The following is a 26,192-nucleotide window of genomic DNA, read 5'->3' as shown; positions in this document are numbered from 1 at the left end:
CCCCAGCAGGGCCCCTGCCTGAAGCCTCATGCCGTGTCCAGTCAGGAGGCAGGGGCTGAGGGTCAGGATGCCTTCATGTTCTCCCGCAGGCTCAGGGTGGAGCTGGTGGCTGCGGGGTCACGCTCACCCTGTGTAAACAGGGCAGGGGATAAAAAGTCAGCTGCAGAGAAACAGCTGGCCCCCCAACACAGACGTGCAGGCCTAAGGCCTCCGAAAGGCCCACACGCGGGGAGTTCTCTTACCGCCCCTGGCCCCATGTGCTCCGCATACTTGAACTTCTTCTGCTTGTAGTAGTGCCTTTTGGGCAGGATATGGAGGAGCAACAGGTCACAGAGAACCGTGGCCTGAGGGCAGGGAAGGGTCAGAGAGAGCATGGGGATCTGGGGGCAGGGACAGAACCATCCATATCCCACATCGGTCCTTTCTGGCTGGGGGGCCTGGCTCAAACCTGCTCAACCTAGACTCCAGGTTCTGGAAGCGGGGGATGAGGCACTGCAGGTCCCTCAGGAGATCAAGACCACCCCATCCCACCTCTGTCCTGCCCCAACCCTGGGCCTCAGTTTCTTTAGACATACGTGGGTCTGGGGTGGTGGGGTGGGCTCAGTAAGGATGAGGTAAGAGACTATGGCTGCCACTGAGATGTGGAAGGGGAGGGACTGACCTTAGTACAGTGACCCCGTGACCCTAGCACTTACCACCCCAAAGATGCCAATCCCAGAGCCAATGGTCGTCATTGTGGGAATGATGTCAAACTTCCCAGCCTGGTGGCAGGGCCCAGGAAGAGAAGGATTAACAGTCAGAAGGAGCCAGGTGGAAAAGGCCTTCCTCAGAAACCCCAAGGCTAGACCCGGGGCAAGGAGCTCCCCCTTTCTACCCTCTACCCCCACCATTAGCTGGCCCCACAGCCTGCTCCCTACAGCTCTGGCTCTACACAGGGACCCAGCTGCTGGTTAGAAGCCCTGGGTTTTGACCTTGGCTCTTCTTCCCTGGACACAGGGAGGTAGTGGAGGAGGCGAGGTACCGGCTGGAAAGACCTGCCCTCACTGGGTACCCAGGCCCATCTGTTATTAGCAATAAAACTGCAGAATGAAGCCTAGTCAACTTCCTGTGGTCTATAACCATGGACACCCAACGAGCACTCACAGGAACTAAGAATGTGTCTGGCTGTCCTTCACACTGGACACTCACCTTGCCATCCACGAGAATGTCAAAGCGAATCCCAAACACCTTAAAGAGGTGGCGGTGGTTGGTCCCTTTATCCACGAAGTGCCTGGCAAACCTTGGGGAAAGGGTAAGGTTGCAGAAAAGGGTGATGGAGAACAGTTTTGGGTCCAGTGTTCTTGGAGTTCAGCAGGAGCCCTCAGAGGTCCATGAGGACGGTCCCATGCCCCCAACACCCCAGGCCCCCTTCCAGGAATGCTATCTTCAATCCTCACCCTAACTCCTGATGTCAGTGATTTCCCCCGCCAGTCCTGGCCAGGTGGGCCTCAAAGGGTGGGGGCTCAGGCTGCCAAGGTCTTGTTCCCTGCGGGCTCCCTGCTTGGCCAGACCCAGGAGAATGGGAGCTGCCCAGCTTCCTTCTGCTTTCTTCCTGGGGACACTTACTTGGCCTCAAGAGGTTCTGGGAGTAGAAAACCCCTCAAGGAGTTCCGGGAGCCCAAGGAAGGGTGCACTGGTGGGGTCCTGGCAGGCACCTGAAATTGAAGCCTGGAGACAGGTTTTTCTCCTCATACAGTCCATGGAACTCGTAGATGGGTTTGCAGTGCCGCACATGCCAGTCCAGGTCACAGTTCCAGTCGATGGTGATGCCAACCACCCCGCCCTGCGGGGACACAGGTGTTTAAAACCCAGGGCTTCAGGATCAAGAAACTCCTGTCTTAGGGGAAGAATGAAGGGGGCGAAATCGGAGGGGGAGACGAACCATGAGAGACAATGGAGTCTGAAAAACAAACTGAGGGTTCTAGAGGGGAGGGGGGTGGGAGGATGGGTAGCCTGGTGATGGGTATTAAAGAGGGCACATTCTGCATGGAGCCCTGGGTGTTATGCACAAACAATGAATCATGGAACACTACATCAAAAACTAATGATGTAATGTATTGATTAACATAACAATAAAAAATTAAAAAAAAAAAAAGAAACTCCTGTCTTACCCTGGTGCCAGCAATCTCTTGAAGGGGGGAGCATTTTTTTGTTGGAGAAGAGACACTGAGAAGCTGCTGCAGGATGGGGTCCTGTCACCCTCTCTGGCCCCACCCCCCACCCATCACACTCCAACGTTCTGATGGTTTCTAGACTACACCAAGTTCTTTCTACCTCAGGGCCTTTGCACATACAGCTCCCCCCAGTTCCACAAGGCTGGCTCTTTCTTATCCTTTGGTCACTTTCCCTGAAAGGCCTTCCCTAATGACCACCTCCAGGCTAAAAACGTGTGCCTGTTAGTCCCTGTTTTCTCCTGGAACATTTGTCACTTTGAAATCGTCTATTTATTTTGTGGGATTACTAACCCATCTCCTCTAAGACTATAAACTCCATGAGGGTGGGGCTGTCTGTCTCATTTATCACTGACTCCTGAGTTCCTAGTGACAGTCACAGTGTGGAAGGCAAGGAAATAGTGTTGCATTAAAGAATGAGTCTGTAAAGACCTGGACTAGGAAGAGAAAACTTGAGAAAGTGAAGCTCCTCTGATCAAGGTGAGGACCAGGGACAGGTGGGGGTAGGCTGAGCAACAGGAGAGTTGGGAAGTGGTCAGAGCGTGTGTGGAGCTGGGCAATTAGGCAGGAGGTAGGTATGCAAGTGTCTGTGGATGATGGTGAGGGTGAAAGTTCCTAGTGCAGGTGGCAGGGAGGTTCTAGGAACAGGGAAGTCTAACATTCAGCTTTCTGGTTGTGTGTTTTGCTACAGCGCAAACCCCCTCCAGGGTTTGGCAAACTGAGGCCCGAGGGCCGAACTTGTTTTCGTATTTTCTGTGGCTGCTTTTCCCTATAGCAGCTGACTTGAATGGTTGGAACAGAGTCCATATGGCCTGCAAAGATGAAAATACTTAATCTCTGGCCCTTTAAAGAAAAACTTTAAAACTTGCTGATCCCTGTTCTAGATAAATGTGTCGTGAGCACGTTTTGTGTGTATGTGTGATATCACAGAGAAGAAGCTGATTTCCCTAACAGGCAAGTGTAGGAGAAGGCTGAGAATGATCATGTGGGAACATGGACACAGGGTCACCACGTGCCAGGCAGTACTGAAGTGCCATCCCGTGCATGAACTCACTTGATCTTTAGGACAACCCCACGAGCCTGGTACTATTATTGTCCCCACTACGTAGGCGCAAAAGCTCAGACACACTGAAGGTAAGAGACTAGTGTGAGGTCGCATTGCTCATTGGGGCAGAGCCAGGATTCGAACCCAGTCAGAAAGGTCTGTGGTCCTTACAAGGTACTGCTTCTCTTAGAACCCCAGGTGACTGGACAAATCCCAGATTCTGGAATTCTCAGGATTCCTGAGCAGGGCACAGGACTTCTCGGGGCCATAGGGCATGGAATTCAAGCTGCTTTTATCCAATATTTAAAAAACAGTGTGACCTCAGCAAACATCCAGGTGAAAATGTCTGCCCATGTCCATTCATTCTGGGCACCTGCTCTGTGTCAGGTCCATACCAGGCCCTGCTGAGGACTCAGGCCTGAGCTTCAGGAGCCCTCAGCATTAGGGAATAAATCCATATATATACTCAGCCCATACCAGAGAGGCTTGAGGGGGGCGTTATCTGGGACTGAAAAGCCTTCTTTGACCTGCTGGTTCCAGGACCCAGCCCTCCTCATTTGCCTGGCACCATACCTTCTCAGCCAGGGTGCTAAAATTCTGTCCTGACTCTTGGACCACATAGCCCAGCTTGAACACAGGGCACAGCGGGTGCAAGATCTTGTGATAGAGGCAGGTCCTCATGTAGGCCGCATCCACCTCTTCCACCAGGTTGCGCCTACATGGGGGTGGAGGGCACGGGTGGCAGCAGAATGCCAGCTGGGAGGGTGCCCGCCACACCCCAAAGCTCTGGGGATCCCTCAGAAGCTCCATAAACCCCCCTTCCACAGCCCTTGGAGACTAAAGGCAGCCCACCCCAGGAGCCCAGCTCAGGCTTCTGCCTCCAAAGTGAAATCAGCAGGAATGGAAGGTGACAGAGACAGTTGAGACCAGCTAGAGCAGCCTTGGGGGGGGGGGGTCCTGCATTTCTGCCCCCTTTTCCCACAAACCTGTTGACCTTGAAGCGTGGAAAGCTGATGCTGTTCTTGATGAAGAGAGTGAAGTTCTCGGCCTCTTGGAGAAGGGCAGGACTGGAGGAGACTGTACTCACTTACCGTCCCCTCCTCAGGAGTCCCCCATGTGCCCAGCAGCGTTTGTCATGGGTGTGGGGGTGTGAGAACCTATGGGATCTTCCTGTGGCCCTGGTATGCGGGGGGTGGGGGGGTGGGGGTGGGTGGGATGGGTGTGCTGTGATGATGGACTCTCGGGCCCCTTAACCAGGGGCCAGGGGATCATTGGCTTGGGCCATACAGATGGGGTAAGGGTGGGGTTGGAAGAAGGGAGGACAGATCCTTTCCAGAACATGGATCCAGATGCCCCTTTGTCTGGGCTGGGGAACCTGCTCCCGGCTCCCTGGATGGATAAAGCGTTACCGTGGGACATTGTCATCCACCTCCACAGGACACCAGCCAAAGATCTCACATGTCTGCACAGTGTCGTTGAAGGCCACACACTTGCCTGTGCGGATGCCTGGAGCAAGGGAGGAGCCCATGGGTGCCCACTCCAAGCTGGGGATAGAGAGGAGGCCCCACATCCCCAAGAGCCCCCAGTGATGGGACACCCAAGAGCAGAAGGCTGAGGACAGAAATGTGGCTGTGTCTGGGACAGGGCAGGCCAAGGCTAGGATGGCAGGAAGGACTTCCTGGTGGAGGAAGCCTGGAGCTGAACTAGGGCTGTGCGGGGGGGGGATGGGAGGAGGCCGACCTTACCTTGAGCCTTCCTTTCTGCCTTCCCTGGAATGCAGCCACTGTCATTTGTGCATGTACCCCCTTCTGGGTGCTGGGGGAAGGGAGAGCAGCTGATTCCACGCCCCTTGGGTAGTGTCCTAAGGAGAGCCCCTCCCACCCCCAGGGCCCTAGGGAAGTCGTGAGGCAGTCTTAGACAGCCTTGGGGTGACCTTTGCTTACGGCTTCCTTCCCCCAGTCCCCTCCCAGGACCCCTCTGGGCTCATGCCCAGCTGTGCTCTTGCCAGGGTCACCGGGCAGGGAGCAGAGACGTTAGGGCTTGGGGGCTGGGTGAGCACCGAAGCTCAGCATCTTGCTTGACACACAGCTGGGAGGGAAACCTCAGCACGGCCAAGAGCAGACTGTTACTTTGTGTGAATCTGTGCGTAAGATTCCCCCATTGCTTCCCCCTGAGGAAGCCTATCTTCAATGCCCAAGGGGACTTCCTCTTCCATTTCTTTTCCCCTGTGGATCCAGGAAGTGGGGAGAGGGGATGGGTAGCAGTCCTCACCTCTGCACAGTAGCCTTGAGCCTGGTGGGGGGTCACAATGAAATTGGTCATGATCACGAAGGAGTTGTCCCCCTGGAGATGAGGAGTAGGGGAGAGCAGGGCAGGGTTCTGAGTTGGGAGAACAGCCCCGAGAACACAAGCACTGCCCCAACGAGCCCCCAGAATCCACGTGACACCCAGCAGCCTCCATACCCCATGATGTCAGAATGGGATGATATTACAACCTGCTTTTGCCCCTCATTCACAGTTAGGGAAGCTGAAGCCCAGGGGGAGATAGGAGCTGGACCAGTCCAATAGGGAGATTGGACAGAGCCCAGCCCCCACTCTGAGCCAGGCCCTGTGGGTGGAAGGTATACCCCTGAGTCAGCTCACCTGGGCTGGGAAGACGTAGTCAGCTACATCCCAGACCTGCGGGCCCAGGTCTGGGAGCTGCGTCACGGCCAGACCCTTGAGTTTCACAGACACGCTGCTGATGAGGCCACTTGAGGTCTGATAGCCCTTCTCGTAGACAAACACCCACCTGTGGGGTGTTTTGGGGGTTAAAGGAGTCAGAGCTGGGCCAGGCCATTCAAAGATGGCATGAGGCTATGTCGGCTGCTGCCCTTTCTGGCACCAGCCAGACATGTCAAATACTTTCCCTTCCCCTCTCCAGATGCATCACTCTGCTCCTAATGCTACATCTTGGGCGGGGGCAGGGGAGCCTCACCGGCTTCCCGGAGCTGGCCTGTACCTGAAGTCCCACCCTTCTTTTTACTAGGAAAATACTAATTCCCAGAGAGGAGATCCACTGAAGGACTCTTTCAGATCCTTTTCCAAGAGCAGGATTTGCTGGGGCCTAGAGGCCAAGCTTCTTGGACCATAATCTTCATGCTCAGAGCGCTCCTTCCTTCCTGAGGTTCTTCCACTGAGAACTAGCAGAACATGATGGCTGAGAACCTGGCCTTTGGTGCCCAAGAGGATGGATTGGAATCCCAGCTACACTACTCATGGGCTGTGTGGTTTGGGATAAGCTATTCAATCCTCTCTGCCTCAGTTTCCTCATCTGTAAAATGAGAATAACGATAATAGCACTAATTGTACTTGCTGTGACTTACTGCATGTTCATCACTTAGAAGGGGGATTGGCATGCAGTAAGCACCACATAGATATTAGCTATGATTATCTCAGCCATGCTGGGAGCTCCTGGCAAGGGGACTGGAAGGGAAACAGAGGGGGCAAGTGGCCCTCTGAAGGGCTTGTATTATGTGGCCCCAGTTGAGGCCCTTGTGGAGTGACTCAGGCTGGAGGCCTCTCAGCTTTCTTGGGAAATCCTGGCCTTTCCTTCCTAGCATGAAGAACCCCTGTTCCTTTGAGTTCTCCACTTTCTGTCTGGGAAGGTCAGTGAAATTGACCCCCTTCCAAGCCTTGGGTGTAGGGAGGGTGGGGCACATGACCAAGGCTTGCCAATCAATGTTCCATTGCCCTAGCAACAGTGATAGGTCTAAAGATGGACACACAACCTGGGGAGTTTCAGCAAGGAGGCTAGGATTTTTCTGGGAATTAATGGGAAAGAGACATCCCTTCTGTTAGATAGCTAAGGAAGGTAGCTATAAGACCAAAACTATGGTTAGTCATCTTGCTACCTCACAGAGAGTAAGTCTGAGAATGAAGCCAATTTAGAGGAAAGTTAGGTAAGGAGATGGAAGAGGGCAGCCTCCTGACAATGGTTGAGCACCTGGATCTAGCCATGCCTGAAGCATGTTAAAAAAATCTACTTCTGGACTTTTCTGTTACATGAGCTAATAAATTCCCTTTCTTCCCCCCGCCCCTCGTTTTTTTTCCCCTTTCTTTATTTAAGCCAGTTTGGGTTTCGTTTCTGTTGCTTACAACTGAGAGTCCTGGGTATAGTCCATTTCCTTCGGGAAAGACTGCATGGAGAGTCAGTGTAACTCTGTGTTTGAGTGTGTGTGTCCACCTGTGGTACCCATCAGAGTGTGTAGCTGTGTATATCTGGGAGAAATCTGTGAGCTCACCTGTGGCTCTGTCTGACTGGCCAAGCAGAGCTCGAAGTCCCTCTCCTGTGTCCCAGAGCTCAGGACTCGCCGCAATTCTCTGCGCATCTGTCCCAGAGTCAGTGCTAGCTCTCTGGGGGCGGTCTCCCTACCCCAGGCCCCAGGAAGTCAGCCCACCCAGGTCTTCCTCTCCCCTCCCATGATCCCCACTTCATCTTCTCCAGGCCCCTCCCTCAGCCTGGCCCAGGAGGAGCCCCTTCCCAAGCCTAAGCATGGTCACTGCTGCCCCCTGCAGGTCCCAGATGGCACCAGGCGGGACACGTCAAAAGCTCCAGTCCTCGCGCTCCCAGCCTTTATCAGGGGGACTGGGAGTATCACCTACCCCTGCCCTCCTCAGCCTCCTTCCTCCAGGGAGGATCCTGACTCCATGCCCAAGCTCAGAGGAGCTTTTGGGGATGATGGGGAGCTGCTCCATGTTCTGAACCCCTCCACATAGTGGAGTGGCCAAGAGTGTGGCCCCCAAAGGGTAACAGAAGCCAGGATTCAGGTATCAGCACAGCCACCCACCAGCTGTGTGACTTTAGCCTCACCTCTGAGTGCTGGCTTTCTCAGTAAAACAGATGTGATGGCACTTACCTCAAAAACACTGCTGCTCATTCAACAAATAGGAGCAAGTCCCCCCCGCCCCCCGTACTGAACTGTGGGCTGGGCCCCAGGAAGAAAGCAGGTCTGGGTGACTAGGGGATTCCCCACGCGTTCTCATTAAGGAAATTAGCATGCAGTAGGCGCATAACAAATAATCCTCTGATTTTCACTGTCTTGAGTCAGTAATTCCTCTTTATATGTCCAACTGCCCCCATCGCCCTGGCTTTTACTCCCAGCCCAGGCAGAACCTCATGTAAGCTGTCACAGATACATCATGTCCCCAGATTTTTATCTCCACTTCTGTACTCTCCCTGGAGATCTAATTCCACACATTCATTTAGCGATTCAACAAACATTTATTGATTGAGCCCTTATTACGTGCCAAGCAGTGTTCTAGGCACTAAAAATACAGGAGTGAACAAAGCCAACCAAAATTCTGCACTCAAGAATCTTACATACATGTCTATATGACCCAGCACTTTGTGACACCCATTCCTTCTCCCTCCCCTGGTCCCTCGTCCCAGACATCACACAGGTACCTCAAACTCAACCCAAACCCTTGCAAAACAACTTGGCAATTTCTCAAAAAGTTAAATACGGACTTACCACTTGACTCAGCAATTCCACTCCTAGTTATATACCCAACAGAACTGAAAATATGCCCTCACAAAAACTTGTACACAAGTGTTCACAGCAATATTATACATAAGAAGCAAAAGTGGAAACAACCCAAATGACTATCAACCATGAATGGGTAAATCAAATGTGACATATCCATACAGTGAAATAGTATTCAGCCATAAAAAGGAATGAACGGCTGATACATGTTATAACCAACATAGATGAACCTTTCAAATATTATGCTAAGTGAAAGAAGCCAGGCACAAAAGGCCGCATATGATTTTATTTCTATGAAATGTCCAGAGTAGGCAAAGTAGGCTGTAGAGAGAAAGAATGGGGGGTTATTGGTAAGGAGTACAGAGTTTCTTCCTGGAGTAGTGAACGTGTTGTAGACTAGATAGTGGTGATGGTGGCACAACTTCGTGATTATACAAAAAACCACTGAACTGTACGTTCTCAAAGGGTGAATGTTATGGCATTTGACTAATATCTCAAAACAAAAATTCAGTGGGACCAACCTGAATGCCTCATGTCCCCCACAGAACTTGCCCCTTTGGTGCCCCCATCTTAGAGGGTGGCACCATACCTACCCCATCCTCCTCAAAGCCTGGGCATCATCTTCACACCCTCATTCTCCATTATGCCCACGTCCTTTGGGTCCCTCTGTCTTCCTGGCATTCCTCTAAGGACCCAAAGGGATTTTGCTGGGGGAGGCTGAGACGTGAGAGGAGCCGGGACAGACGCCAGGGGAACCCCGGCATGGGGATGGCACGACGTGTTGTGGCTGGTGGGGGCACAAGGTACAACCACGGGCAGGAGCCGAGCAGGCCAGGCGGATGCTATAGAGCACAGCAGCCTCAGGGAGGGCAAGACCAGACTCCAAGCCCGGGAGGGACTGAGTTTAGAGCTGGGGCCCGCGCTGAGTGTTTGGAGGTTAAGCTACATGTTGTCTGCAGATAAGTTAGGCTGATGATTTGTGTTTAAAAATTTTTTTAATGAGTCACCAACCTCTAAATATCCAGAGGTTCCTTTGCTTAAAAATTCCAATTTCTCACTGCTCTTGAGAAGTCAAAAACTTGGGCTGTGCTGGGCCCATGGCCTGCCGCAGCGATGATGAGCAAAAACCAAGGAGTGGGCACCCCCTCCACACACATCTCCCTGGTGTGGGGCCCACCAGGATGACTACTCCTGTCTTCCATGCTCACTGCTTCTGCCTTGGCATGGCCTCCTCCTCTGTTCTTATCACTGCTGCCTCTTCACAGTGCCCTGCCTCTGGCCTCCACCCCCACCCCATCCCCTGCCTGCCCTGGGCCTTCCCCTGCTAGACATCCTTCTATGGCTCCCCACGACCTATATAGGAGAAAGCCCATGTTGTCCAGCCTGGCATTCAGAGGCCTGAATCGGTGGCTGTGCTCACCCCTCCACCTCCTTTCCCCTGGGTCCTTTCATGCTCCACAGCCTAACCTTAGTGACTCTTTTGCTGTTTCTTTCCTGCCCCAGGGCCTTTGATCACACTCTGCTTTCCAGCAGGAGTGGTTGGACCAGGTAGGCACACAACGAGACTCTACCAACCAGGGTTTTTCATTTCCTTGGCCACAACAGTTGGTTTTGCGGTAGGCACTTGACGTGACCCCTGCCAGTAAGAGTTGGATCTGGGACTTTTGCTGGAACTCTGGAAAAGGAGACAGTCTTATGCCCTAGTGATGGCTAAGCTGGTGAGATGTCAGGCTGGAGCTGCTGGTGGCCATTTTGCCACTATGAGGACAGAGAGACTCTGCCTAAGAATGAAGGCCAGAGGATAGCAGAGCTGGGAAGAGGAGAAAATCCTGGCTAGCTTCTTTGGAGAACCCAAGTGGGACCAACCTGAACTCCGCATCTCCCTGTAGAACTTGTTCTTCCCGTACCCTCCTCATGGGGGATCCAGCTTCCATGAAGCCTGCATTGATTTTTTTTTTTTCCAGTTACATAAACCACTCAATAGCCCCACTCTTCTCTAGGAATCAAAGGAGTCCTGGTTAACTCATCCTCCACTCCTTACTTTTCCTTTGCTCACCCTGTACCCCACCTCTGTCCCATGGCTCCCAGCACAGCAATAGGCACAGAGAAGATGCTGTAGAAATGTCCCTGGATGCATTTTCCCCAGCAATAATTTGTGTCTATCCTTATCCCTGATTGGTATGTTCCAGGATCCATTTGAAAATCTCAGAAGCAAGTGAACTTCTCAAGAGCTCTGTGTGAGGTAGATGGCGTGAGCGGGGCGGGGGGGGGGGGGGGGGAGCGGGAACACGCAAAGGGAAAACCAAGAGCAGGCTTGCCTGGCTTATAGCCCCCAGGCTTTTTTGCTCAAGGCTGGTTCCACCACTCTGTCATCTCTTCCAGGAACCCTTCCCAGGCTCCACTTACCAAGCAGCATTCACAGATCTCACTGGGACCCTCTTGTGTACCGCAGCCAAACCTCTGTCCTCTCCAAACCAGAGCCTCCAGGCAGGGACGTATCCCAGTACACTCCTTGTTTGGGCCTGCTAGGTCATGGATGACAGCCCACTGCCTGTGTACTGAGTTACAGAGAGCTCATCACCTTCCAGGAGACAGTTCTAACTGCAAATTAACCATTTTAATTTGAGACAAAAAGAGTGAGATCTTAGCTCAGCCCACGAGGGCCTCAGACCCACTTGCTCCCTCCATTTGCCATGGATTTCTCAGAAGAGTGTGACTGATAGAGAACACAACCTCAGTTTGCCTTCTCAGAGTCTGTTTGGGTTTTCAACATCTCAGCCTCTCTGCCTCTGTCTTAGTAATTCACCATCTTTCAGCCTCAGGACCTCTCTCTTCATCTGAGTGGCTGTGCTCCAACGTCCCTCTGTCTGGTTCTGTCTTTGTGGCTGCCCATCCCCCATCTTGTTTGTGCCTCTGTCTCTGGAATGTGGGAGTCTGGCTCTTCTCCCATGTTCCCCTTTGTACCCTGCAGCACCCACAGGACCAGACATTCAGACAGACAGGGGCGTTGGGAAGAGGGCTAATTCAAGAAAGGCGTCCCTCCTCAGAAATGAGCCTGCGTACGACATCTTTAGAGGGATCCCCCACCCTTGCTCCGTGGAACAGTTGGGAAACTAAAACCTGAGAGAGTAAGACCAAGCCCAGGCCGGTTTCCGTCTGCAGGTGAGCGGTCAGCAAAGCAGTGGGCAGTGGCCGGACGAGGATGCTGGAGACAGCAGAAGTTGCAGTCGGAATAGGAGGTCTGGGCTTGAGGGTGGGGTTGTGGGGGACACTGCCTTCCTCTCTCTGCTATATGACTTGGGCAAGTCAGTTTCCCCTCTCTGAGGATGTTTCCTTTCCGGAAACATAGCAAGTCCCAGCTAGAGCTGAGGTCTCAAGAGCAGTGAGAAATTGGAATTTTTAAGCAAAGGAACCTCTGGATATTTAGAGGTTGGTGACTCATTAAAAAAATTTTTAAACACAAATCGTCAGCCTAACTTATCTGCAGACAACATGTAGCTTAACCTCCAAACACTCAGCGCGGGCCCCAGCTCTAAACTCAGTCCCTCCCGGGCTTGGAGTCTGGTCTTGCTCTCCCTGAGGCTGCTATGTGACCTGGAAGTTCCACTAGTCAGTTTTCCTCACAAGCTCAAATGACAATTGCAGATGTCAAATTGGTCTGTGAACAGGAGGGAGGCAGAGGCCGAAAGGTGTCACAGGGCTAGGTCCTGGCTTCGACTCCACCTGACTCCACTTTGACTCGACCTGACCTCCACCTTTGATTCCACCTCCCCCCAGATGGAGTAGAGGGAAGGCTGTTTTGGATATCAGAGGCCCTGGAGGGACCAGAGCGATATGGTCACTGTTTGGTCTCCTAGTCAGCCCACCCTGGGCTCTAGTCAGCAGTCCTGGTTTGGTCCCTCAGCAAAAACGGGGACATGGAGACCAGAGGGGCAGGGCCCTCAGAATCACACAGCAAAGTGATTCTGCCGGGCATCCCCAAACCCCCTCAGCAAGAGCTGAAACTCCTTCATTGGCCCCGGGGCCTCCAAGAGCCCTCTGCAGTATCACTCTGAGTGGATATGATTACCCCCCACCCCCCTGGGGCAAACACATCAGGTGGCCAGCCACCTCAGTCACACAACATGCACATGTGGACCCCAGCCACAGGGACACAGCCCGCAGCCAGCCCCAGTAGGCACATGCCCAGACACAGGAGAACACGTGCATCCACACAGAGCTCTAGTACGACACATGCACACACACCACATACGCACATGTGTGCTCACACCAGCATATGTGTAAGCCACTGCCAGGCCTGTCTTGGCTCCCAGGACGGCAAGACTTCAGGGGAGTGCCACCTTACTTCTGCCTCTGCACTCCTGGGACAGTGGGACAGGTCTCAAGATGCCTAGAAAGGAGCAGTCATCCCTGGGACCTGAACTGACCTCCATGCCACCTGACATGCCATCATTAAGGTCCCAGGTGTTCTGAATTTGAAAGTTTCTTTGCTCTGGGGGTTTCAAATACCTCAGGATGCCTCGAATTTAGGCAGGGCAGGTGGGAACAGGGCCTGTCCCTCTTTGGCTTGTAAAATGGGGTGTGGCCTCTGTCTCTTAGTGGTGGCCTGGCTTGGCTAGGAGGTCGGAAGTAGAAGGACTTTGTTGTGGTTTGCTGGGGCCCTGGCCTCCATCCAGCACCACTCACCACTTGAGAGATCATTAACAGTGAGTCAGTTCCTTAGAACCCAACGTCTTTTCCTCTTGTTCACCTTATGACCCGGGGCAGGACTTCCCCTCTACCTCGATGTCCCCATCTTGACAGTGAGTTAGCAGGCTTCCATTCCTTCTGAATAGCACTACAGTTTATTAGGGAGGGTGACAACCGATGGAGAGAAAGGGGGCTCCTTGGGGTCATGGGGGCATCCCAGAGCCTGGAGGAAAGGTAGGGGGCCCAGACTCACCCAATGACGTAGACAAGAACCACAAGCTGGATCAGGCGGAAGACGACGCCCACCTTCTTGTTGCGCACGAGCACCATTCGGGGAGTGTCATACTCAAAGAAGAAAGCAGCCAGTTCATCCTGGAGCCGCTGTGCCATGGTGGGCCAGGCTGGGGCGTGAGAACCGAGGCCCTTGCACAGATTTTGCTCTCGAGGTGAGCCAGGTGTCAATGCCCACGTCTACAGTGGAGCTTCTAGGGGCTTCCTGGCCCCTTAGGAAGGGCAGGGCAGGGCAGCTGGGGCCAGAGGTCAGGAGTCAGGGGTCAGTTGAAGGCACTTGGGTTGAAAAATAGAGTCCTTGGGTAGTCAGAGCAGCTCTTGGCCCCTGGCAGGCAATGGACTGTGGGCCAGCTGCGCCTGTGGACAAATAAATTCCCAAACATAGATGGGGGCGGGGCTGGTGGGGCCACCCAGGCCCAGCCCCACAGCTCCTTCTGGCTCCGCCTGGGCCCTGCTGAGCCTCCGGAAACAGGAGCTATTGGCAGGAAACCACAGGCCACCCGTCATAAGGCAAAGATAAAGCTTTCAGCTCCCCCATGAACCTAGCGGAACAGAACAGGGCCAGGGCTTGGGTGGAGTGGCCTCAGGCTGAAGCCTTCCCCAAACCAGGGACCCATTCCCATATCCAAACATCCTTCCCACTCTACCTGTGCCCCCAGGTGTGGCGCTCAGTCCCTGCGGGGGTTGTGGCCAGGAGAGCAGAAGAGGAAGCAGGGCCATTTCTGGAAGTGTCAGCTATCTGATACTTCCAGGGCCTGCAGCAGGACCCCCACTTCTGTCCCTAGAGACCAGCTTCCATCCACCTGTCCCTCTGAGTCCAAGCCTGGCCTGTGCCCAGTCAACCTTAGCACCAGGCTGGCATCTCTATAGCTCACCTCTCCTCTCCCATCGTTTGTCCTGTCCCAGCCACACCTCCACGTCCCAAAAACAAGCAGAGGGAGGCAAGTGCCCGGCACATTCAAGGGCCCCATCTGTTGCACACGGCCCCTGGGCTCCGGAGACAAAGCTGGGAAAGCCCGACATCAGACAGCCTCAGTGGATATCCTTGGCTCTGCTACTAGCTGCCTGTGAGGGCTTGGGTAATTTGCCTCACCAGCCTGAGCATGCATCCTCATCTGTGAAATGGGGATGATAATGGGATTTCCCTCATAGGTAGAGGCCCCAGGGGGATGGGTCCCAACAACACTGAGGACAAAAACCTGAGGCCACTATTGATCTTAAGGTACAGACCCTCTGCAGCCCCTGTCTTCAACCACAACCCAGGGCATGAATGCAAGGGCCCCAGGGGACTGGGGGTGGGGCAGAGGTCTCATGTTTGCTTTTGGGGCCCTGGAGCTGGAGGCCTCCCCTGACCCAATGCCTTGTTTTGCAGATGAAGAAATGAACTCAGAGAGGAGAAATGAATTGCCCAAGCTCACCCTGGGCTGTACTGGAGGCCTCAGCTTGAAGCAGGAAGGCCTCCCTGGCTGACCCTCAACCCAGGCCAGGTGTCCCTGGGGCTTCCTCTGGAGATGGGAGATGGAGGCTGGGTTTCCCCCCGGGGTGTGGGGAACTCCCCTGCAGTCCAAGGTGCCTCACTCTGAAGGCTGATAGGAGTCTTCTTCCTGGCAGGCCTTTAGCTGGGCAATTGCTCTAGGCAGGGAGCCAGGCTCCAGGGCTGGAAATCCCAGCTGCCTGTCCGAGTAGAGGTGCTTTCTGGGCAGCAAGGGCCCCCACAGAGGGCAGGCCCATGGCCCCTTCCAGTACCCTAGGCCAGTTCCCCCCTCTCAAACAGATCATTCTCACCAATCTCAGGCCCAACTGTCTGTCCAACACCACCTTCCAGAGGGGCAGGTCAGAACCATGTCCTGGACTTTTCTAAGGGAAAAATCCAGAGATGCTGGGAGCCTGTGGGTATCATGTCCCCTTGGCCTGGTCTTGATCCCAGACCAAAGGGCCTATTCTGTTTCCAGGTGATCCCATGGTTCTTGGAATAGCAGGTCCCAGGACATGAATTGCTTGCAATCGAGAGTGGGGGTGGATGCTGACACTCTACAGGAGCCATCTTTGTGCCCCACTCTACCCATGATCCCTGGACATTCAGGAGGGTAGCAGACACCAGGTGAAGTGGGGAGAGAGGAGGAAGGAGAGGGAAGGAAGTCAGGCAGTCTCTAATCTGCACCTGCCCTTTTCCTACCATCACCATGACCTCCACTACTCCTCCTTCACTCCCTCTCCCCATCTCCAAGGAGCCAGGCTTGCTGACAGACAGAGGGACTAATGGACAGATGGCGTCCTTTGCCTGGCTAAATTTAGCAGCCAGTGGAGTGCAGAGGGGGCCTATGCCCATCCTGAAGGCCAGCCCAGGTCCTCAAGGGGTTTGGCACAAGGCTCCGATGGGTCTCCTTAGCTACTCAGACACCCTTGCTTGGAGCACACACCTGTGCTCCTGTTATAGCCTCAGTTCTGACCCTGACACTTAGAAAACAGACTGTCATGGGGGACTATCTCATTTGGGGTTGTCATATCTAAAGTATGCCCAAAATAAAAAGAAATAAAAGCAATTACATTTATCTTCCCAATTACAAATCTTTTTTGCTAATAATTTTGCCAGAGTAAGACAGCTGATAGGACTAATGCCTCTTTCACTGGTTCTAAAATGCATCTTTCCATCTAGGCCTATGCTTTCCCGCCTTGCCCCAACTACAGCATCCCCAGGAACAGACACCTGTGATTGCTCTAGGCATTGTGGGGGGGGGGGGCAGAGATGGGCAGGGCAGGGGTCAGAGTTTACTGGGGACACAGTACTTTCACATTCAGCAGATTTTTTTTTCCTTTTTCTTTTTTTTTTTTTTTAATTTTTTTATTGTTATGTTACAGCAGATTTTTTTTAAACAGCCCCATGAGGTAGGTACTGGAACCCCCATTTTACAGATAGGGAAACTGAGGCTCTAGAAATTGAGTGCCTTGCCCAAGTAGCTCCCATGTCTAGTGGCTGGAAAGGAGGCTCCCCAAAGTCTGAGAGACTGGCCCAGAGCCCACCCCAAGACTCCAGCACTTGAGAGCTGCCAGAGCTGCCTTATAAGCCCAAAGGCCGAGTGGCCAGCTCCGGGATCGGGCCCGACCTTGTAGGGAGACAACGCGGTGCTGCCAAGCCCTCAGCCCCAGGACAACCTCCCCTGCCTGGCTAAATTTAGCAGTTCTATGGAGTGTGGAGGGGGCCTGTGTCCATGCTGGAGGCCAGCCCAGGCCCTCAAGGGGGTTGGCACAGACTCCAAGAGGTCTCCTTAGCCATTCAGTGTCCCAAGGTTGCAGGGATGACACCTCTGCTTGCAGAGTTCAGTCCAGTCCCCCACCCTGGGTCTGTCAGTGTCCCAGGGCTCACTCAATGCCACTCAGCCCCTTAGATCCTGGCTAGAATCTGGGCCAGCCTAACAGAGATTGTCAAAGGGAGGTTGTGGGGGCAGGCATCCATAGGGAAGCCACAGCAGGCGTCCTCAGGGTTGGTTTCTCCTCTTGCCCAGACCTTGCACTGCTCCTCTGGCCTCTTCTAACCACCCCACCCCAATGATGAGCTCTTTCTCCCTAGCATCCGAGGTATCACAACCCCCTGGTTCTCCTCCATCCTTTTGGGACATTTCCTCTTGGTCCCCATCCTCTTCCTGCCACTGGAATGTGGGACTCCTTGGGGCTGACCTAGGTCCTTGCCCCTCAAACTCTGAGTACCCCTTGGGAGGCTAGTCTCCTTGCCTCCTGATGCTGCTGAAACCTCTACACCCACATGGTAGCCACATGCTACCTCCTGTGGCTCCTACCTTTCTTTTCTTCTAAATCAAACTGTATTGAGGTATAATTGACACACAGTAAAATGTACCCATTTTAGGCACACAGTTTGATGAGTTTTGACAAATGCATGCAACACCCCCCATCATCTGTCACCCTAGAATGTCCCCAACCTGCTCTTTTGCTGGCAACCCTCCCCAACCCTAGCCCCAGGCAATCACTGATCTGTTTTGCCTTTTCTAGAACTTCATGGAGGTGGAATTGCACAGTACGAGCTTCTTTTACTCAGCACAAGGGTTTAAGCTTCATCCATGTTGTTGCATATATGAGTAGTCTGCTCCTTTTTATGGCTGGGGAGCATTCTGTTGTATGGACAAACCACAGCCTGTTGTCCGTCCCCTGTTGATGGTTATTTGGGTTGTTTCCAGTTTGAGGCTATGATGAGTAAAGCTGCCATGGACTGTTGGCTTCAGTTCTTTGTGTGGGCATTAGGTCTTCATTTCCTGAGTTTGCCCTTCCATTTCTCCCAGTCTCTCCTACCCCTCTGTGGGGTACAATGTGGGAGGCCTGGGGAGCACAACCTGGGCCAATGGAGGGGGCAGGGTGAGGCCTTGGGCATTTTGGCAGTGGCCATCCCTGAGCCAGGGAGAAGTGTGCCAGGGCTTGCCCTGGAATTCCCTCTGGGGTGAGTGGCTGTGAGGTAGGAAACCTCTGTTTCCCTTGGCTGCTCCATCTTGACCTGTCAGGCTCCATGCTGTGGGCTGGCAGGGCTGCACTTATGCAGGCCGGGCCATGAGCTCCAGCAGCTGATGGAGCCCTCCATGCCCGTCTGATGGGAGTGCTGAAGCTGGCCTGTCTCCTCATCAAGCCCTCCATGCCCGTCTTAGCTCCATGTTCTGTCTGTCTGCCATGATGAAGCCAGCTAGACAGTCAGGCTTTCCAAGAGCTTTGGGGCCTTCATCTGTAAAATGGAGCCCTAACCCCTGCCTGGCCCATCTCAAGGAGCCGGTTGGGCACCAAGGGAGCTGAGGCGTACAGAATGGTTTTGGGATCTGAGAGGTCTAACTGATGGACCATGCAGCAGGAAGAATCCTTCTGCCCGTCCTTGGCTCCCACTGTGAACTATGCACCAAATCTTGCCCTTCCCCAAAATAAAACCCGGGAGCTCCTAAGGGTGGGTTGTGTCTCTTCCAGTCATGGCTGGCTTCATGGATGTGTGACCCATGCAGCTGCACAGAACCCCATGCCCAGAAAGGCCCTGCATTTCGTTTTCATACTCTGCTGTCGCTGCTTTGAAACTCCTAATTCTTAAACAAGGGCTCCACATTTTCATTTTGTACTGAGCCCCACAAATTACATAGTCAGTCCTGTCCCTGGCCCTGTGGGCAGGGCCTGATTTCCCTTCCCAGGGCAGCTGGGTAGAGGATTAGAGACAGAAACTTCTTGAGTGAATCTTCTCTCCAGAGGAAGAAAATGAGGGAGATGGGGATACACAGCTATTCCCTCCACAGAGCCCCTGCTCCCAGAGAGCAGAGCCACCTGGGGGAGTCAGAAGTTAGTATCAAGCAGCTTCTCAAAGGTCCCTGGACAATGTGAGCTGAGAGAAGCCTTGGGGAGGAGCCCTGGAGCTGGGCTTAGAAGGGCAAGAAGTCGATGGCATCCTGGGGTTCAAGGAGGGGAAGGAAAGAGCGAGAAACCTCAGGGAGAGATGCAGGACCCATGGAATAGTGAGGGCTGGAGGCCCATGGTATTCAGGCTCCAGGCCTAGCCCTGCCTCAGGCCAAGTCATGAACCCCTGCCAGCCTGTTTCCTCAGTGATGACATTGGAATCTTAACATGTGCAAAGGGCTTTGAACACGTACACAAACTATCAAGTGCAGTCCCTGTGAGCAGAGTCATGCATTTGCCATTTGGGAGAGGGTCAGGAAATCAGTGTCTCTCCTGGGTCCTGTCTCAGAGGAAGACAGCAACCCCTGGGGGAACCGCAGACCTTGGCTCAAGGTTCCTGACGTGAGTGGGTGTGGGTGGTGGGAGCCCTGGTGGACACCACATGGGCAGATGGTGGAACCGCTCTCTAGGAAATCAGACAGACCATCCTCTGTTGCCCCAGGCACTCAACCTTTATTTCTCTACCAACTGCATGTCAACAGATGGGTATAGGGCCCCGCCACCCTCCCCCACCTCCAGCTCTGCCAATCCTCCGGCAGGAGAGAAGCGGAGAATCTCTGTGGGCTGGCACCCGGGGGAGCCCTGCCCAACTCTGCTTGGGTAAGAGGCCACAGTACCTGGAGCCCTAATTTTTGCCAAAGGGGCAAAAGCGGAGTTAAAAGAACATTTATGTCCATCAAACACTCCTTTCCCATCATCCAACATGATCCAACACACATTCCTCCAGCAAGGAGGGAGGGAGAGGAAGTGCCCTTGGGTAACTAGCCATTCTTATTGACATCCTTTCGGCTCATGGGTATGCGGGGTTGGGGGCAAAGAGTGAGGCCAAGAGTCTAGGGGACTCAGAATCACCCAGCTGCGCAGACTGTGGGATGGCGCACACAGGGTTGGGCTGAAAGGGCACAGTGATGTCGGGGTCTTAGGCCCCAGGGACATGAAGGGCAAATCCGGCCTGAGCTTGGCAGACTGGGCAGCACCGAGAGAGACTTGGCATGTCTCATTGGCTTAGGACAGGGAAATCTGAGTCTGGGGGTGCCCAGAGCAAGGCAGGCAAGCCAGCTGTCTCCTGGGAAGGGGATCCTTGCCCAGCCCCCTTCCCCTACTACCATGTCCCTCTCTCTGACCCTTCAACCCCCTGTACCTACAAACAGTAAGAGGCTCAAGCCCTCATGATTCCTCTGTTTTATGGAAACAAAGTGGAGGGGGTTACCTGCCCTTGCTGGGCACAGCTGGGCCCAGATGTTTCCCCCACTTCACCCCCTTACTGACCAGGCCCCAGACCAGTCACTAAGCAAGAGTTCCTCCATGAGTGTAGAGGCACCAGTCACCAAGTAAATGCCCAGCCTCCAAGCAAGGGGGGTGCCTGCTCCAGAATGTGCTCATGGATTTGGGGGGTAGAGGGCTCTGCATGTCTGGATGTGCTGCCAGCTCCCTGGCTTCTGGGCAGATCCCTCCCAGGCTGCAGCTCCTGGGGTAGAGCTTCATAGCTGAACTTCCCAGGAGAGTCCCCGAGACATGAGTTAGAGAGCCCCCATGTGTACAGAAGCAGGGACGGAGACTCTTGGCAGGGCCCAGTGAGCAAGCGATGAGTGTGATGGCGGTGTGGAGAGTCGGGGTGAAGGCCTGGGCATCATCAGTCTGAGGTACACACTGGAGACTCCACCCTGTTCCCGGCATTCACTTCTGGTCCTTCTCTTCTGGAAGAAAAACCCAAGAGTACGCCAAGAGGTGTACGTGTGACAGTGAACATCCACACTGGTTCCTTCTAGCTCCTTCCATCCTCCATTTCTCCTGGGACAGCTGCATTCTCCCACAGCATTCATCAGGGGATCCCCAGTTCCACTTCGTCTCCTGATGCAGCCCCACATATCCAGCTGCTGCCAGACACAGTTCTCAGATGCCCCCTGGGCCTCCTTCACTCCCCATGTTCTATCAACAACGCCAGCCCAGCCCGGGGCATATTTTGCTCTTGATTTTCAGTTTGGGAAACAACTACCCAGTATGATGAGATCCAGAAACCGGTGGCATCAACTCTTCCTGTCATCCCCTTGGGTGGCTCTCCATTGCCTTCAGCATAAAGGCAAGCCCACCTCGTATCCCGGACTCTCCCAGATCTGTCCCCACTCAGTTTCTCCAGGCCTCCTCTCCCCTCGGTCTGGCCCGCTGGCCTCTCTGCCTGACAGCTGCTCGGCCACACCTGGGTACAGCCAGGAGATGGGGCAAGAGGACCCCACCCCCACCCCCTCGCCTACCCCCTGGGGCTGACCGGGCATCTGCAATTCTCCCCAGGACACATTCCCTCATAAATCATAGGGAAGCTACGAGCATCAAGCCTCAGCAAAACTTCCCTAAAAGGCCACCAGGCTGGCTTGGGAATGTAGCAGGGTCCCCTCTCTCACCCCCGCCCCATCCGGCTTTAGGAGGCCCGAGGGACTACAGCCACACAGGGCAGAGCTGTTTGGCTTGCAGCGGGTGCACACCACTCCACCTCTCCCATGTGGCCACAGATGCCCAGCCCAAGTCTTTCCTGTGGGCCCCACAGCCACTCCCTACAGCAGGGCACCACCCTTTCAAGCCAAGCCTCACCAGGACCATAGTCAACATCTCAGGTTCATGGTGGAGGTGGAGGTGTTGCCCAGAACCAGCTCACCCTGGGCTGGACTCAGTGTCTCCCCTCAGACCAGCTCAACACAGCTCACCAGCCTCCCCGCCTTGCCCCTCCCATCTGTCCTCCATGGTTACCCCAGTCCCTTCCATGCTTCCACCCTTCTCTGGCTCCCACTGCCATAAGGATAATGTCCAGGGTCCTTACCTTGGCATTTGAGGCCCTTTCCGCACTCTAGCCTTACCTCTCTCCCCTGCACTCTGAGCCCCAGCCCCACGAGACGGCAAACCATGCTAGCCTAGCTCTTTCTCCACCAAGTTCCATCCTCCCCTTTCAAACCTCTGCTCAGACCTTGCCTCTTCTAGAATTCACCTCCAACCCTGGCCCAGCAGGGATTGCTCCTTCCCTAGCCCTTCCAACCTGTCCCATCCTGTTAGGGGCACCATCCAGCAGCCAGGACTGAACAGTGCCCGAGACACAGGCTTTTCCCCGTTGGCTAAGGAATTTTCTAAGTTTTCTCAAGAAAATTTGCCGAGCCCCTTGGCTGTTGTGGCTGCTAGGGAAGGCTCTCAAGGAAGACAGAGAAGCTGCCCGCGCTGCCAACAAGGCCTGACCTCGCAGGTGAGTTAGTGTGATCAAGGCTGGCCAGTGGACTTCCTCGTAGACCACCCCTGTGCTTCAGCCAGAAATGGGAAGGCCCTGGGCTCCCGAGGATGGAATTTTAGATCTATTTCACCTTCTTCAGCTCCCTAGGAGTAAGCACAGTGGGTGGGTCAGAAAGAACCATACAGGGGGCAGAAGGCCTTGTCTTGCTCCCTGCTTCCTCACCCACACGCTCCAACAAGGCCTTGCTGTGGCCGAGCACCTAGCCCCGCCCTCAGGTGAGCCCCTCTGTGTGTGTCCGGTATGGACAGACCCGTGGTGGGCCAGCTTCTTCAGGGGGAGGAGGCCAATTTGTTTTGGCCTCTTTAATAAGACAAAATGTTTGCAGTGCCCAGGAGGACTGGCCAGCGTGGGAGATAGGAGCCGATTGATTGCATTGGCCCCTACGGAATGACAAGCACGTGATCTATTTATAGCCCCCCAACTCCAGGCTCCCTCCCCTGAGGCTGGGACACATTCCTGCCAGAGATGGCCCTCAAGGACCCAGCTGCTCCCGTGCAGGCTTTGGCCATTGCTGGGCCTAATCCAGACCCTCCACAGCAGCCCGGCCATGGGGCTACTGCCTTGGCTACTCCCGGGAACAGGGAGTTTTTTGCCCCCACTTCTTCCCTCTCTAAGCAGCTCTGACAGGGAGAAGAGGCGGCCTCCCTTGCCCTCAGGAGGTTTAGAATCCCGCACTCTCTGAGCCTCCTCCGGCAGCAGAGGCCGGCAGATGGATGCTATGCCCCAGCCCACTCCTCTACATGCTGCCCTCAACCCTGCCTCTGCCATTGTCCCTCCTTTCCTAGATTAAGGCAGACCCAGAGCTGTGAGCTCAGAAACTGAGAATCCCCTCTTCCACCCTCCTACTAGGTGACACCAAAGAGGCCAACCCAGTGTGATCTAGGGTCCCGGAGGTGGTCAGTAGCTGCCCACTCCACGCCCGGGAGACTGTCCTGCGCATGCCTGCATAAAGACAGGCTGGGTTCAGAGAAGTCGAGGCCAAGGCCCAAAGGAGGGTACAGTGGGCCTGGCCATGCAGGGTTGGTGGCGAGTGAGGAGAGGGAGGGAACCTGGCTCTGAGCAGTGCTCTTGGCCCTGCAGCATAAGGCCCTGCAGGTACCACAGGCCACAGCCACCAGAACAGAGCCCCTTCTCGTCCTCCACTTGGAGATCCAAGAATACTGCTTTTTCTGTACAGACAGCGAGGCTGCAGCCTGGGAAGAGAGGCAGGCAGGGAGGTGGGCAGGGAAGCAGGCTAGAGGCAAGCAGGGTGGGGAGGGTCTGGAGCTCCCCACTCACCATCCACGTGGTTCCGGGACAGGTACTTGAGGGCTTCATCAAGCAGGATGACAGGCAGAGATATCTGGAGCACCACCACCCACTGGTGCCCGCTCAGTGGGGTCACCTGGAAGATAAGCTGGGGAGGAGGGAGCTGTGGTTAAAGCTGTGCCCCCACCATCTACCTGCTTCATACACCTGGGCTACCATGGACTCTTCGTGAGCAAGGTCCCACCTCCAGATCTTTGTCTACCCTGGTTCCTCTGCCAGAAGAGCCTGCCCTCCCCTGCCCTCCCACAATGACCAAATCATCTTGGTCCTGTTTGAGAAATGGGAGGGATTCTGTACTGGGGAGGAACATAGTCTCCTCCTTGCCCTGGCCTTGGGAGATTCCCCACAGCAAGAGGTCTTATCTGCACCTCTTCAGTCCCCTAAGTCTGAGGGTTCCCAAAGCACAAGCTGTTTGTACCAAGCACTTTCAGATCTCCCCACTCCCAGGCTGCCAGGCAGTTTCCATAGCAAAAGGGCCCAGAGAGGCCCAGTGACCAACCCAGGGCCAGACCATTGCAGGAGGGTTTGTTTGGACCCCGTCACAGAAGAGAACTGGGGCAGGGCAGAAACTCACGGGCAGGGGTGGCACCAGTAGGATGAGGAAGTGCAGGGCCATGGACATGGCCACAGCGGCCAGCAGCCAAGGGTTCAGCCAGGGCGGCATCCGCAGCAGTGACTGGTTCTCTGACACACTGCCAAGGGCACAGAGTACTCAGCACAGGCCCTGCTGTGGGCACCATCCACCCGTGTGGCCTGGGCCTCAGCATTTCCCTAATTGGGCCTACAGGCTGGAGCGCTCTGGGAGGCCAGTGTAGCCAGGAGGGGCGTGTCACAGTTACTTGCTCAGCCCCAGTGGCCTGTCCTAGGGCTTGGACGCCCTTTCTCTGTCCCTCAGACCCACTCTTGGCCCCTCTATTTATTCAGGCCCCAGTCGTGGCCCTCTTTGTTCCCTAGATCTCAATTCTGGCCCCACTTACTCTCAAAACCCACTTTGGGACCCCTCTGACACTTAGGCCCTAATCCCAAACCCCCTGATCCTCAGACCACAATCCTGGATATCTCTGACCCCAAATCTGAGCCCTGACTGACTCTCAGCCGCCACACTTAGGCCTCATCCCCCATCTCTCAACCCCAGCTCCAGGACCCTCTGCCCAGCCCACCTGTTGAGGGCATTGCACATTTCAATGGTCACCAGCACAGACAAGGCCATGGTTGTGGGAAAGCGTGACTCGAAGACCTCGCAGTCGATGTCAGCAAAGAGTGGGTTGTCCTTGGAGCACTTCAGGAAGTTCCTCTGAGGGTACCAAGGTTGGATGGGGTGGGGTAGGGTGGGAGAGAACAGTGGTCAGGGGAGGGGCCGGTGTGTGGGAAGAGGGAAGCCTCACTCCATCCTCAGCCCACATCTGAGGACATAACACAACCGCTGGGCAAAGTGCTGCCATGCGGTGGGCCCAATGAGGGGCACCCACCCAGGATGGGGTCAGAGGGGTGACGCTGTGCTGGAGGAAAAGGCAGGCCATCCTGGGGCAGAGCTATGGAGGGACAGAGCGAGAGCAGCTAGCATTGGGATGGGGAGGACAGAAGAGGGCCCTGGGATCAGAGGGAGGATGCGGGCTTTACCCTGAGTGTGCATGGGTGCCCTGAATATCGGAGCTGCCAGAGTGGGGGCGGTGATTTACTGAGACCACAGAATAAGTAAATGCTGATGAAAACCGATCAGCCAAATTGTTTGAATAGAATTCACCTTTGGAGGGAAAAGGCTGCATGTACCCTAATCACTGCTATTAAATAAGATTCCATTCATATCTCCCTCCATTTCTGCCACTGAAACTGAGCTCTACCAGACTCGCGTTTTGCTTACAACATGGATTAATGAATTGCTAGGTGCGGGCTTACTACACGGCTTCCTCATAATTAAGGAAAAGATCTCAGGGCTCTCTATAGGGGATGTGGCTGTTGGCCCTGTAGTCCCAGGGGAGAGTTTGCTTCCTGTTCACAGACTTTGCTTACAGATTCTGCTGAGATAAGATGCTGAGCTGAGGACATGCATGAGAACTTCTATCCTGTTCTCTTCCACAACACTGGGATGAGTGTGAACGTTCATCACAGTTAGACAGCTTCCTTCTCCAATAACATAAATTTGTTCTCTGGACTATCATCTGAACACAGAGATCTTTTAAGCTCAAGTTGTTTAAAAGCTGGATCCACGTGATGTAAAAATAACCTTCAAAGAGAAATCTATAAAATGACAGGCTCTCTGAGCTCCTGTCCCATAAATAGATCCATTTTCCCACACTGCATAAATACGGGCAAGGTGACTGTCAGCCAGAAGGGGCCGCTAGCACTTTCCTCTTCTCTCTCAGGCAGGATGAAAAATTCTAAAAGACTATGGCTTGGCTAGATTTCTTATTTCAACAAAGAGG

At 54.3% G+C, this 26,192-nt stretch overlaps 2 protein-coding genes across 2 annotated transcripts in view; both read right to left on the bottom strand.

Annotated features, from left to right (window-relative positions):
- P2RX1 (purinergic receptor P2X 1) lies at positions 1–13,859 on the bottom strand. The gene is made up of 12 exons (XM_032399101.1): positions 13,723–13,859; positions 5,899–6,046; positions 5,527–5,598; positions 5,001–5,070; positions 4,665–4,761; positions 4,242–4,322; positions 3,829–3,970; positions 1,695–1,822; positions 1,189–1,279; positions 696–761; positions 243–344; positions 1–128 (listed from the first exon to the last, which is right to left on the bottom strand). The coding sequence occupies exons 1-12, from the start codon at positions 13,857–13,859 to the stop codon at positions 63–65; spliced, it is 1,200 nt and encodes a 399-aa protein (XP_032254992.1). The 3' UTR covers positions 1–62.
- A 5,776-nt stretch (positions 13,860–19,635) lies between these two features.
- ATP2A3 (ATPase sarcoplasmic/endoplasmic reticulum Ca2+ transporting 3) overlaps positions 19,636–26,192 on the bottom strand; it is a 34,716-nt gene continuing 28,159 nt past the window's right edge. The window contains exons 18-22 of the mRNA XM_032399100.1: positions 24,930–25,063; positions 24,344–24,461; positions 23,740–23,857; positions 23,331–23,403; positions 19,636–20,887 (exon numbers count right to left, since the gene is read on the bottom strand). Of these exons, the coding sequence (XP_032254991.1) occupies positions 20,824–20,887; positions 23,331–23,403; positions 23,740–23,857; positions 24,344–24,461; positions 24,930–25,063 (507 nt within the window). The 3' untranslated portion in view covers positions 19,636–20,823. The remainder of the gene's footprint in view (positions 20,888–23,330; positions 23,404–23,739; positions 23,858–24,343; positions 24,462–24,929; positions 25,064–26,192) is intronic.

This window comes from Phoca vitulina, unplaced genomic scaffold (assembly GCF_004348235.1).
Source record: "Phoca vitulina isolate PV1807 unplaced genomic scaffold, GSC_HSeal_1.0 scaffold128, whole genome shotgun sequence".
In the NCBI taxonomy this organism is placed as follows: Eukaryota; Metazoa; Chordata; class Mammalia; order Carnivora; family Phocidae; genus Phoca; species Phoca vitulina.
This window is presented reverse-complemented; position numbering and strand designations above follow the sequence as displayed.